This window comes from Pongo pygmaeus, chromosome X, assembly GCF_028885625.2.
Source record: "Pongo pygmaeus isolate AG05252 chromosome X, NHGRI_mPonPyg2-v2.0_pri, whole genome shotgun sequence".
In the NCBI taxonomy this organism is placed as follows: domain Eukaryota; kingdom Metazoa; phylum Chordata; class Mammalia; order Primates; family Hominidae; genus Pongo; species Pongo pygmaeus.
Genome location: NC_072396.2, coordinates 110,957,777 through 110,972,202, shown reverse-complemented (window position 1 = coordinate 110,972,202; position 14,426 = coordinate 110,957,777). Strand labels below are relative to the sequence as shown.

General features: G+C 34.9%; 1 protein-coding gene across 4 annotated transcripts in view; it reads right to left on the bottom strand.

Moving 5' to 3' along the window:
* The window catches only part of TBC1D8B (TBC1 domain family member 8B), a 68,365-nt gene that overhangs the window by 34,495 nt on the left and 19,444 nt on the right, over positions 1-14,426 (bottom strand). For 2 of the 4 annotated variants that reach the window (XM_054472217.2, XM_063660657.1), the window contains exons 6-10: positions 12,756-12,963; positions 11,656-11,823; positions 2,695-2,844; positions 1,954-2,104; positions 1,262-1,476 (exon numbers count right to left, since the gene is read on the bottom strand). In XM_054472217.2, the coding sequence (XP_054328192.1) occupies positions 1,262-1,476; positions 1,954-2,104; positions 2,695-2,844; positions 11,656-11,823; positions 12,756-12,963 (892 nt within the window). The remainder of the gene's footprint in view (positions 1-1,261; positions 1,477-1,953; positions 2,105-2,694; positions 2,845-11,655; positions 11,824-12,755; positions 12,964-14,426) is intronic. The other 2 variants (XM_063660658.1, XM_063660659.1) reach the window with 1 other exon arrangement.

Below are 14,426 nucleotides of genomic sequence, written 5' to 3'. Positions count from 1 at the left end.
GTTTTTCAAAAAAAAAATCTCTATTGACAAGTTACAGTGGATAGGTAGTATTGACATGTAACAATTACAGGTATTCAACCCATTATAAATAAATGTATGGTGCAGAGTGCTACCTATCCATGACATTCCAATCTCCTCTTCTTCCATAGCAGCTGCACATGTCTGCTCAGCCACACTATACTCCACAGACTTCCTTGTGAATAGGTGTATCCACGTGACTAAGATCATCCAATAGAATGTGCGTGAAGTGATATTTGCCCCTTTCAAGCCTAGCCCATAAAATCTTTTACAGTTGTTTCTCCATGCTCTTTCCCTGTTCCTGTGAGTGCTACTGGTGATGAAAGTGTATTCGGGAAGTTTTGTTTTGAAAATGACAGTCTGCTGTCAGCCTACAGTCTAAGTTCCTGAATAATCTCATGGAGGAGAGCTGCCTACTGACCTGAAGAGTCAATCTCCTTTGTTTATTCCTTCAAGAAATAAAATTATACGGTTTCATCTATTATCTGTGTTTGTGTTAGCAGTCTAGCCTATCCTAATTGTGTGCTCCTAAATAATTTTTTTCCAATGATTCCTCCACTGCCTATAAAATAAAATTCAAACTCCAGCTCTATCCCAATCTACCTTATTGATTTTTTTTTCTCCAACTACTTCACTTCATCCACCCTATGTTTCTACCAAACTAAACAAACATGGTCCTATATATACTTTACGTTTACTTCTACCTGTGGTCGGTTACATGGATTCCATCACCTGGCATGTTCTTTTCATTCCATTTCCATATGTCCAAAATTCACCAATTTTTAAGACTTGCAAATGCTACCTTTTCCACGAAGACTTCTCTGACTCTTCCAGATGAAAAATAGTTTCTCCTTGTTATAAATCATGACAGGACTTTATATTTCTCTAACAGTTTCTCTCACTTGATTTTTGTTTCTTAATGAATATGCTTTAATGTCTCCTGGTCTACATACTTTTAAGGGAGGACCCTTATCTGATACATCTTTATATAGCCTTAAGTACCTAGCAGAGTATCTTTTATAGAGCAGAAGTTCAATAAACATTTGTTAAGTGAAAAAGAAAAATAATGAAATATCAATTCTCCTAAGTATTCCCACTACCATCCTACTTACATTAATACTATGCTCTATCTGTCTCACCCCCATCTCTTTCCTTATAATCACCACTTCCAAATTAGTGGAATTGGATTTGATGTGATTTTATTTGGAACATACACACAGTTGGGCTCATAGTTAAGTCATACCTGGCAGTATCCAATTTTGGGATTCCTGTATGCATAAGCAGTGAGTACCCTTCTCAGAGCAGATATGCCAGTGTCACTCTGAAAGGCTGGGTGCTCAGGCAGAGAGCGACGTAAATCACGTTCAATTTCTTCAGTAGCCAAGTTGCAGGTCCCTAAGGACTGCTCAACCACTTCAGTATAATAGCCAGGATTAGTAGCCATGTCATTAACAGCACCTGTGAAGATTATTACATTAACATACAACAGAAGGGGGATATAATGAAGCTACTATTTCCATATATACATAAAGAATTGGATTTCATTACCTTGATATTTAGCCTTATGCTTAAGTGATTTCTGAGCACAAACAGAAAAGAGCTTTACACTAGAATCTACGTCAAGCTACTAATTTTATCCAACAGAATACCATTTTCATGAGCTTTTTTCCCCCTTAACTGACTGTTGACACTAGAGATAAAGATTCCCCCATTATACATACCTTGCCTAATAAATTAATCTGCTCAGATGCTGGATGTGTGGATAGATAGGTAAGGTGTAGATAACTACTTACCTTTCTTTGACTAGTCTGAACTCAAGATGAGTAAGACTTTGTACTAACCATCTTTGTAATTCTTTTGCTTTAGCTTAGGGCATAACTCCTAGAAAGGCATAGTTAATGTCTATTAAATAAATAAAATGAATAAATGTAATACCTGAAAAAAGCATCCAGAGTTCTCCTCTTAAGGTTTCTGGAATCCCTCTTACAACAAGATCTCGAGTCTTTTTGGTTCGAAACATACTAACACCACGCCCACATTCTGCAAACAGTATTTTCCATGACTGTTCCTTCATTTTTTCTTTCAACTGTAATGACAGAAAAATCAAAACAACTAAATCTAGTGAGAAATTAACTTCCGTAAAATAACTTTCCCACTCTCTTTACCTTGAAACAACATCTATAGAAATTAAGAACATAGAAAACCAAAATCAGTATTCACCCAGGGGTGAAACACTGAATCCTTGTCATCATGAAAATCTTTTAAACTCATGTGAGCATAGCAGCTTAATTTGCTATTTTAATTCTTAGCTAAACTCATACAAAAATGGTAAAAGTGTTATACTTGGGAGGCAAAGCTTTAAACCATCATTCTCCCCAAATCACATCTATGTCAGGATTAGAAAGCCATGCAAATAAAACCCAATGTCAATAAATGTGTACAACTATTATGTATCTGTAAAAATCCCCAATGTCCAACTTTTATCTTTTATCTTCATTCCTGATAATAGTCCTTGTGTATAGTGAAACTAAATAAATTACACAGTAGTACCTGCTGGAAAACTTTTCAAGTCCCAAAAGAAGCGTTTTCAGTTGTGGTACCTTCTAGTCTGCTTTTAAGATTTTTACTTTTCACCAAATGTTTCAGCCCATAGGTTTAAATATTTTGTTTTCCTACCATTTTAGAATTAAGAGTCTCCAAATTCTGAGGGTGAAATACCATCATTAAGGCTTCAGTGTTCACAGTTTTACTGCATTCCCTCTGACTTGTCAAAGATTGAACCTCAAAATTATCAGATGTCTCTGTAGACTCAGAACTAATAGCAAGCTGAAAAACAAAGAATGTAATTGTCCCAGATGCATGCTTAAGTTTCTACAAGAAAAAAAAATTCTAATGTTTACTGTCATTTATAAGCCACAATCTATATACACAACAAATATTAAAGCAATATATCAGAGATATACCTATCAAAATTAGATATGTCAACAACCTGACTTCTAGAATGGCAAGTTCAGAACCTCTGTGAACACACTCCCCAACAAAAGCAACAAAATAGTGGTAAAACATTCAAAATAAACCATTTCAGAACACTGGAATTAACCAAAGGCATGCAATAAACTGAAAAGCATCTATTCAAGAAAAACTAATGAGCCTGAGTAAGACCAGAAGAGTCTGTGGGGCTTTTAACTTTATCCACCTGCCCAAGCTCAGAAATGAAAGCCAGCAGTATGGCAGCCAGTGGATCTTTTGGAGTTTCATTAAAAGCCCTAACCCTAGGGCATAGACAATATTTGACCAAACTTGCAACTCCCTGGAAAATCTCTATTCCCAGGGTGTTGTTATCATTTGATTTTATTCACAGCTCAGCTTGGTGAAAAAACTCTGTTCCCAGGGTATTATAGAAAACAATAGCAATTGGTTGGTAACAACCTAGCTGTCCAAGGCTATGATTTCAGCTAGAGCAAACAAGAGCCTGGCTAAAGATTTAAAAGGAAGACCTGAAAAACCAGATGATGATGTGGAACTTTGAAGGCCTGCAACATATTCTTGGGGATCTAGAAGAATGAACACATGTACAGGGCTGTGAACATGCCTAGGAAAGAAATGGGACAGAAGAAGGCCCCAGTCACTCAACTCTGGCTATCTTTGAAAGCAGGGAATAAAAGCTAAAGCTGATGTGAAAATTGCCTGAAGTTTGACGTATACCTTCACACAGATATCCTTGAGAAAAAGGTGGAATATTTGATAGCATAAGGCATTAAAGGAAATCTAACCCATCACTGAATAACCACTAAATTATACTGATTCAGGGGGTGATCCAAGGAAGTCAGGCTTAAAAACAGAAATAAGAACTTAAAAAAGCAACCAATAGAAAGTGTCTTGAGGGGGCCCACTTGTTGGATTTTGTAAATAAAGACTGTAAAGTAGCTATTATAAATATATTCAAAGAATTAAAGAAAACTATGTTTTAAAAAATAAAGGACTCATTAAAAAGTGGGCAAAAGATCTAAATAGATACCTCACCAAGGAAGATATAAATGGCAAATAATCATATGAAAGAGGTTCAACATCAGCTGTCACTGGGTAATTGCAAATTAAAACAACATTACACACCTATTAAAACCCAAAACATTGAAAATACCAATTGCTTATGAGGATGTGTTGATACAGGCATGCAATGTTAAATAAGCACAAATATATAAACTATACCCCTATGTTTCTTGCAGCACTACTCAAAATAGCCAAGATATGAAATCAACCTAAATGTCCACCAACAGATGGATGGATACAGAGAATGTGATAAATTTTTACAATGGAATACTATTCAGCCCAAAAAAGAATGAAACATTTTCATTTGCAGCAACATGGATGAACATGGAGAACATTATGTTAAGTGAAATAAGTCAGGCACAGAAAGATAAATACCATATGTTCTCACTCATATGAAGGAGGTAAAAAGTTGAGCTCATAAAAGTATAGAGTGGAATGATGGTTATTAGAAGACAGAAAGTATGGGGTGGGAGGGTTGTACCATTTTACATTCCCAACAGCAATATATGAGAGTTTTAATTCTTCACATTCTCCTCAACAGTATTATCTGTCTTTTTAATTATAGCCACCCTAGTGGGTATGAAATGGTATCTCATTATGCTTTTGATTTGCACTTCTCTATTGACTAATGATATGAAAAATCTTTTAGTGTGCTTATTGGCCATTTCTTTATTTTCTTTGGAGAAAAGTCTATTCAAATCCTTTAACCATTTTTAAAATTGGGTTGTTTGCCTTTTATTATTTAGTTGTAAGAGTTCTTCATACATTCTAGATAGCAGTCCCTTACCAGACATATAATTGGCAAATATTTCCTCCATTCTGTGGGTTGTCTTTTCACTTTCTTGATGATATCATTTGCAGCACAAAAGTTTTTAATTTTGATGTAATCCAATTTACCTATTTTTTCTTTAAGGTCACATGCTTTTGTTGTCATATCTATAAACAATTGCCTAATTCGAGATCATGAAGATTAACTCCTATGTGTTCTCTGACAGTTTCATAGTTTCAGCTCTTACATTTTGGTCTTTGATCCATTTTAAGTTAATTTTTGTGTATGTTTTAAGAAAAGAGTACAACATCTTTTTGGGGGTGGGGAGTATGTTGCTGTCCATTGTTTCAGCATCATTTGTTGAAAATAGTTCTTTCCTCCATTGAGTTAGGTTGGCTTTCTTGTTGAAAATTAACTGACCATAAATAAATGTAAGAATGTATTTCTAGAGTCTCAACTATATTACATTGATCTACATGTCTCCCCTTATGCCAGTATCACAATGTCTTGTTTACTATAGCTGTATAATAAGTTTTGAAATTGGAAAGCATGAGTCTTCCAACTTTGTTTTTCCTTGTCAATACTGTTTTAGTTACTCCGAGTCTTTTGTATTTCCAGATAAAACTTTATGAACTCCAAAGTTTTACTCTTAAAACATATCAGTTACCCAGCTTCTATGGATTATAACTACACCAGCTATTGCAAGTTATTACTAGGAGTGCTAAAAAAAAAAAAAAAAAAAAAGAAAAGGCTCACTAAGTTCATCCCTTAAACTTTAGTAAACCTTAGTAGCTTAAGTAAGATAAAGAATGCCCATGACTGAGGCAGAGGAAAAGTAGCAGCTTAGGGTGGACCAATCCAGTGGTATTTTAGTTTGAAATCCAAGAAGCCAGTACAAGCCCTAGCAGGGCTGGACATTAAGATTGGCTCTGAGTCCCCACCCAAATCTCACCTTGAATTGGAATAATCCCCATGTGTCAAGCGTGGGACCAGATGGAGATAACTGAATCATGGGGACGGTTTACCTAATGCTGTTCTCATGATGGTGAGTGAGTTCTCAAGAGATCTGATGGTTTTATAAGGGGCTTCCCCCTTCACTCAGTACTCATTCTCTCTCCTTCCACCCTGTGAAGAGGTGCCTTCTGCCATGATAGTAAATTTCCTGAGGCCTTCCCAGCCATGTGGAATTGTGAGTCAATTAAACCTCTTTGCTTTATTATCCTGTCTTGGGTATTTCTTCATACCAGTATGAGAATGGACTAATATAGTAAATTGGTAGCAGGTAGTGGGGTGCTGCTGTAAAGATACCCAGAAATGTGGAAGCAACTTTGGAACTGGGTAACAGGCAGAGGTTGGAACAGTTTGGAGGTCTCAGAAGAAGACAGAAAGATGTGGGAAAGTTTGGAACTTCCTATAGATTGTTGAATGGCTTTGACCAAAATGCTGATAGTAATATGGACAATGGACTTCCTATAGACTTGTTGAATGGCTTTGACCAAAATGCTGATAGTAATATGGACAATGAAGTCCAGGTTGAGGTGGTCTCAGATGGAGATGAGGAACTTCTTGGGAAATGGAGCTTTAGCAAAGAGACTGGTGGCATTTTGCTCCTGCCCTAGAGATCTGTGGAACTTTGAACTTGAGAGAGATGATTTAGGATATCTGGTGGAAGAAATTTCTAAACAGCAAAGTGTTCAAGAGGAAGCAGAGCAAAAAGTTTGGAAAATCTGTAGCCTGATGATGTGACAGAAAAGAAAAACTCATTTTCTGGGGAGAAATTCAAGCTGGCCACAGAAATTTGCGTAAGCAACAGGAGCCAAATGTTAATCACCAAATTTGGATGTCTCCAGGGCATGTCAGAGATCTTCACGTCAGCCCCTCCCATCACAGGCCTGGAAGCCTAGGAGGGAAAAATGGTTTCATGCACCTGGCCCAGGGCCCCCCTGCTCTATGCAGCCTCAGGACATGGTCCCCTGCATCCCAGCTGCTTCAGCTCCAGCTGTGGCTAAAAGAGGCCAAGGTTCAGTTCAGGCCATTGCTTCAGAGGGTGCAAGCCCCAAGCCTTAGTGGCTTACATGTGGTGTTGGGCTACAGATGCACAGAAGTCACAGGTGCACAGAAGTGAAGAACTGAGGTTTGGAAACCTCTGCCTAGATTTCAGAGGATGTATGGAAATGCCTGGATGTCCAGGCAGAAGTTTGCTGCAGGGGTGGAGTCCTCATGGCAGAACCTCTGCTAGAGCAGTATGGAAGGAAAATGTGGGGTTGGAGCCCCCACATAGAGTCCCCATTGGAGCATTGCCTAGTGGAGCTATGAGAAGAGGGCCACCATCCTTCAGACCCCAGAATGGTAGATCCACTGACAGCTTGCACCTTGCACTTGGAAAAGCTGCAGGCATTCAACACTAGCCTGTGAAAGCAGCCAGGAGGGGGGCTGTACCCTGCAAAGCTACAGGGGTGGAACTTCCCAAGGCTGTGGCAGCCCACCTCTCACATCAGTGTGACCTGGATATGAGACATGGAGTCAAAGGAGACTATTTCAGGGCTTTATGATTTGGCTGCCCCGCTGGATTTCAGACTTGTATGGGGCCTGTAGCCCTTTTGTTTTGGCCAATTTCTCCCATTTGGAATTGTGTATTTACCCAATGCCTGTACCCCCATTGTCTCTAGGAAGTAACTAACTTGCTTTTGATTTTACAGGCTTATAGGCAGATGGGACTTGCTTTATCTCAGATGAGCCTTTGGACCCAGACTTTGGGTTAATGCTGGAATGAGTTAAGACTTTAGGGGGCTGTTGGGAGGGCATGACTGTGTTTTGAAAGTGAGGACATGAGATTTGGGAGGGGCCAGGGGTGGAATGATATGGTTTGGCTCTGTGTCACCACCCAAATCTCACCTTGAATTGTAATAATCCCCACGTGTCAAGGGCAGGACTAGGTGGAGATAATTGAATCATGGGCAGTTTCTCCCATGCTGTTTTCATGATAGTGAGTGAGTTCTCATGAGATCTGATGGTTTTATAAGGGGCTTCCCCTTTCGCTCAGCACTCGTTTTCTCTCCTGCCACCCTGTGAAGAGGTGCCTTCCACCATGATTGTAAGTTTCCTGAGGCCTCCCCAGCCACGCAGAACTGTGAGTCAATTAAACCTCTTTTCTTTATAAATTACCCAGTCTTGGGTATTTCATCATAGCAGCATGAGAACAGATGAATATAGATAGGATTCAAGGAAAGTTAAGGAGGAGTATTCAAATCAATGTGTAAATAAAAGGGTAAGGTAGAAGAAGCCAATAAAGGAAACATTAATGATTAGAGAGTATAGGTCTCAAATTGCAACAATTCCCTTCTTTTTTTTTAAATGCTTATTTTGACAAATCACATACTTGACAACTTAATATTAAGTTTAGCTGTTTGAACAAGGAGTTATATTTTTGCAAATACAGGTTGGAAAATTCATGGTTGTAGTCTGGATCTCAAGCACAGCACATTCCTTTAATTTAAATGACTGAATCATCAGTTTATCTATTGTTCTAAACTACAGGAAAAGTATCCCAGAGGGAAAAAATAACCTCTTAAGCAATGAAATCCTAAACATAAATTTATAAGAGTGATGACAAATATGTCAGTTCTATCCATTATTACCTCTTAAGTATTCATAAAGTCACGTTAAAAACTTCACCTTCATCAACAGGCAGTAAGTGGTTAGAAAATTTAAAAAAAATGACAAAAGAAATAAAATAAAAAAAATTTACCTTCAAAGATGGTAGTTTAATGTTTAAAATTTTGAAGAGTATAATAAAGTAGATTATTCAAGGAACTAAACTTAAATTTTTTGAACATTTTTGCTCTGGCTCTTTTGAATGGAAAGTTTTACCCATGGTGTTTTATATATATATACTTGGATAAATATCTATATTTCTCTCCATTTATTTGGGTGTTCACACTTATGACAAATAAACTTGGCACTCATCAGACTTTTAGTGCCTGAGCAAAATCCAATCACATCTAGAAAGCAACATAGATTGTTAACTCTATAGCAGGTATTCTTAATCTGTTTCATTTTTATTATCTGACATTGCTTTTACAATTATCATATGGCTCTAAAAGTGAAGGAAAGACAAAGCAAAGATGAACATTTCTTTATGTGTAAATTTCTACAAAATACTATATTTAAATTAGAATACTTCATAAACTCCGTATAATAAATGGTGGTTTGGGGGCCAGAATTGACCTGTAAAACCAATAATTAAAACAAAAAAAAATAAACAAATGCTTTTCTCAAATATCAGAAGCTTATCTTAAATAGGATCCTGTTCATAGTCCACAATTTAAAGGGTGTGAATTTCATTTTTAATAGTTTCTGGTTTCCCAACTTAGAAATAAATTTACCCCCACAGCTAAAAATCATTTTTCAAATTTATACTATAGTCATAGGAAGCACCTTATTCTTATCAAGGCAAGAACAAAATCAGTTATGTTGGTTAAACTACTATTTCAATCTACATTATCATGTAGGAAACCCATTACTTCTATTTAAAAACTTAGTAAGATAGTCCTGGTTATGAAACTATCTTATTAAGATAATAACTATATTACATATAGTTAGTAACTATCTTACTAACTATATGAAACAAGTTATGTTTACATATTCTGTGATAATCTGTAGAAGATACTTATTTGCCCATCTAAAAACTTCAAGGCATGAACTCAATTACTACCTTTCTTGACATTCCATAGTTTCTACAATTCATTCATAATGTAGTTTAAAAGCATCAGGCAATGGATCTTCAGTAGTGCTTTCCATTCGTAGGCCACTTTGCTTAAAACTAACCTAAGAGGGCCCATTTTTCTTTCATTGAGTAGTTTTGAAAAATTATCTTATCTAGTAATAGTTCTTGATTATATGTGTCAATGAAAGTAAAAGATTCATGTATTTTTCCAAGCAGTTTATTAGAATTTTACTAAATCTCTTTATATGCCCAGATTTTAGTATAACTTATTAAAATGTGGAACATTTAAATATATATCCATATAAAAACTTGGCTAGAATTGGTACTCATGCATAATTTCAATTACTTCTGGTAGGATTTGTTCTTTGTATCATGTCTTTGACATTCTCACAGGAAAAATTTCCTAAAGTACTTCCTGTATTCATATTTAGACTTGTTGATTTAGACTCTTGGAGACTTAAATTAAAAAGTCTTGTGTTTGTACAAAAGTCACCAGGTTTATTAAAATTATAGAATGCAATTTTTCTCTTTGTTTCAGTATAAGTGTAGTTATAAAAGAATATAGCTATAATTTCTGTTACTTAGAAATCAGATGGAACTAGCTCTTGTTTAAAAAGCTTTCTCTTTACTAATTTTTTACGTGTACTATTATTAAAGCTAGATATATACAGATACTAAAATGGGTCAATATTCTTCATCATTGATAAGATAAAAATCTTAAGTGAAAACAGAATATTATGGCAATTTAAAAATACATATTTCCAAGCAGATAGTATACTAGCTGGTATTTTGTACATATATTTATTAAAACCTCTAAAAACGAGTGAGAAACTAGAAAACTGTAGAATTCTGATGCATATTTGGAAAGATGGTAAACTCATTTTGAAACAAAATCCTTTCTTGACAACTGAGCATGCTCAGCTACTAAAAGCACATGAAAGTTTTAAGGGGAACAGTTACAGCTCTCCAGGTTTCAGAAAAGCAAATTAATTAAAGGAAAAAGAAAGATATGTTGAGCTCTGAAGCTAACACACGGACTGAATGTGAAATAGAACAGAACAAGGAAAACATGATATAAGTAAGAATTTGGGAGCATTGGGAGAGAAAACTACTAAGGCTGGTCAGATTTTACTTGTATTCCCACATCAAACTAAGGAATATCCTGGGTGCATACTAAAAGAGAATGAGAGATAATAAAGTTGGGGCAAGGAAAACTCTTGATGGCCAATGTAGAAATTCTGTGTCTGGAATTGAGATGGAAAAAAAATTTAATTACATGTTTTCATTGTGCTTTTTAATTATCAAAGGGAAAATTAGTTTTATCAATACTGCATTATAATTGACTTAGCATATTATTTTCAATCTCTACTCTGGAGATAGCAGTAAAAGGCTCTATACTCCAATTCAAATAAAATAATATAGCCAATAAAGACACATTTAGTTTTTCTTTGAATTTTAATTAAAATACAAATAGCTATAATTTGATAAGTTTTATCAATCTATTAAAACTTGGGGTTCCTAGACATTGTAAAAGAAAATTCATTTGAATTTGACCTGTCTGCATTTCCATGAGAGACATATTAAACATCAAAATCCTCCTTGTCCTCTCTAATATTTTACTAGTAAACAGATATACCACTATTTTGCTTTTGGCCAGATTATGTAAATAAGGCTGACCTACAAGATATTAAGTAAAAGATATCCAGACAGGTTTAAAATTGCTATCTCTTTGCAACAGTAAGAGGAGTCCTTTTTTGAGGCCTCACTGAATTCTCAAATATATTTTGACTTCTTAAAAACCAAACTATGTGAAAGTACAAGGTATATTTATATGGTAAACAGCAAATAGAGTAAAAGAAAGATCAAATTATAGTAATTTTATAACGTATGAGTTCCTAAAAATGAATAAAGTCCTTAATTCTCACTTCTGCTTTAGGATGTGAGTTAGACAATATAATTTCTTAGATTCTATCTTTAAAAAAAAAAGCCCTGGGCATAAATAGGAAAAGTACTATGAATTCCTCTTGAAGAATGGACTACATTAAACACACACCTTTTTTTCAAATGATTTGATTGCTGTATAATTAATTACCTCTGTGCTAATATCATGATATTGAGTTGAAGCTGCTCCGCATCTGAGCCTGAGTTTTGCTACCAGTTGTTCAAAGTCTTTAACTTCATGGAAGCGAAAAGCTGTTTTTCCTTTGATGCTAATGATGACAGATTTGCTGGAATCATTTGTCTTATCTATAGCTAAGACCTAGGGGGTGAAAAACATAGAGATAAATTAAATTTTCCTTTATTGTTGACACCTTCAAGTAAAATGTGTTTGGCTTACTCTTTTGTGGCCAAAAGTTTTGGTCTATAGTATGACTTATTAAGAAATAGACTTTGGTTACTAGTTGCACCAATCATACAAGTAACCTCTGTGCAAGTTATTTCACTTTTCGAGAAAAAGGTCTAACATGTATCCTTTAAAAATGACAATGCAAATGTAAAAATTCAGTATCAAATACCAACAATTTATTTGACTTACGTAAAAGATGTCAATGTTATTTTTTTTCTGACAGAGTACATCAAAAGTGATAGTCTAACTTTACCATTTAGTAGTCTTACAGCTCTTACTGAAAGTGAAAATTTTAAAACTTTAAAATTTAAAAACAAGATAAGCATTTAGGTTAATGCAAAATGGAGCTTGATCATTCAAAAATGTATGACATTCTCAGCAAACTATCGCAAGGACAAAAAACCAAACACCGCATGTTCTCACTCATAGGTGGGAATTGAACAATGAGAACACATGGACACAGGAAGGGGAACATCACACACCAGGGCCTGTTGTGGGGTGGGGTGAGGGGGGAGGGATAGCATTAGGAGATATACCTAATGTTAAATGACGAGTTAATGGGTGCAACACACCAACATGGCACATGTATACATATGTAACTAACCTGCACGTTGTGCACATGTACCCTAAAACTTAAAGTATAATAATAATAAAAAAGACTTTACTAAATGGAACTGAGAATATCTCAGAAGGTTGTACTCTTATTCTGAAGAATAATTATTTTAAATTACTAAAAGGATATTGCATCTTGAGGTTTTAATAATTTATAGAATTAAAGGACATTTTACTCTGTGAAGGATAACATTTTCAAACTAAAAACTGATATGTAACCAAATTTACATTACCTCTCGTAGTGGAATGATTACACTACACTGATTGCCATCTTGGCTAGCAAAGCAGATATAATTTTCTGAGATGCACATTTTCCCATGAGTATTGAAGTGGCTGAATGGTACCCATAAGGAACATTCATGTACTTCTTTCAAACTCTCTCCTTTGGGCAGCCTAAAAAAGGCATTAAATTGCTCACTGTGGGCTCTATTTTCTAGACCTCTGTAGGAAAGAAAAAATGGGATGAGGCACAAATGAATTCTTAGAAATGAATTCTAAGGTATACATATACCTATATTGACTAATCTACATACACTGTGAAGCACACAGATTAAACACTAAAAATGCTATATTTTTCAACAAATTCTGAAATAGAAAAAAATACACCGATTCCTTGCAAACTCCTCTTGTTTGTTCTTTTCTTCCAATTTCATTTTATTAGTGGATTAAAATGCACAAAGGTTAGAGATCATGTAGGTCTTCAAACTATCTCTAAGGGGTGATTTCCTAGAAGACTATTATATTATCGTATAGGCATAATATGTGACTATGGTTAAAATCAATCCTGGAAGACAACAATGTTCCTATCTGGTTACCAGAAAATCAAGCGAGTTACCCAGTTCAAGTAAAAGAAAATAATGAAAATTTGTGGCATAAAAATTTAGAGGGAACAAGTCGTCTATTAAAGACAGTATTAAAAATTAAGTGAAGTAAAATTTTAAATGAATGTTTTAAAAAATCTAAAGTAGAAGTACGATAAAATAATACTGCTTGTACTATGTTGGGCACAGGATAGGTGTGAATAAATACAGAGGGCTTATTAACTGATAGACAAATGTAGCCTTTGTGTAAAAAGCAATTGCTTTAAATAGTATAATTTTTTCTAGGCACACGAAACAATTGCATTAAGCAGCAATGCCATCTGGGATAATAAGTAAATAATGCAAGTTCTAACTCAAATCCAACAAAGCTAAAACGAAATTCATTCTTCCTGCATATACTATTTAAATATGTGGTAGTTCATCATGTCTTTCAAAATACTTCTGATAAACATGAACAGAAAACCGCAACCATGTTAATTTTTACCTCAGTTAAATGGTATTTTTTTCAACCTGGGAAAGCTGATAAAACAAATAAATTGCAATTTTGTGGGTTCACTATTATTTAAATAAAATAAAGTCCATTTATGTGAATAGAAAGATGTCCATGATATAAGAGGAGAAAAAAAGCAGATTGTAGAACAATGTGTGATGTCCAGACCTATTTTTGCAAATATTTATAAATTCATGCATTAAAAAGCCTAGAAAGATATACGCTAAACTTAACTATCATTATTGTGCTTCTGTACTGTTTAAACTATAAAAGTAATACATATTTGTAAAAACAATAAGCAGAGCAATAAAGATATTCCATTTTATAAAAAAGCCATTTGGAGACTAAGTCCCAACGAATTACTGTTCTTTTTAACTTACTAGAAAAAAAGATGTAGATACATACGATTTTCAATGGGCTCTCCTAAAAATGCACAGAGACAAAAATGGATTTATTATATCTTAATTAAATACAGATTTGGTGATGAATAACTCATTGATAGCCTTTTAGACTATATTTTAAGGGAAATAAAATGGCAAAACAGTTTATGTTTATGGTTGCCAATCAAGAAATGAAATACAAAAACAAATGCC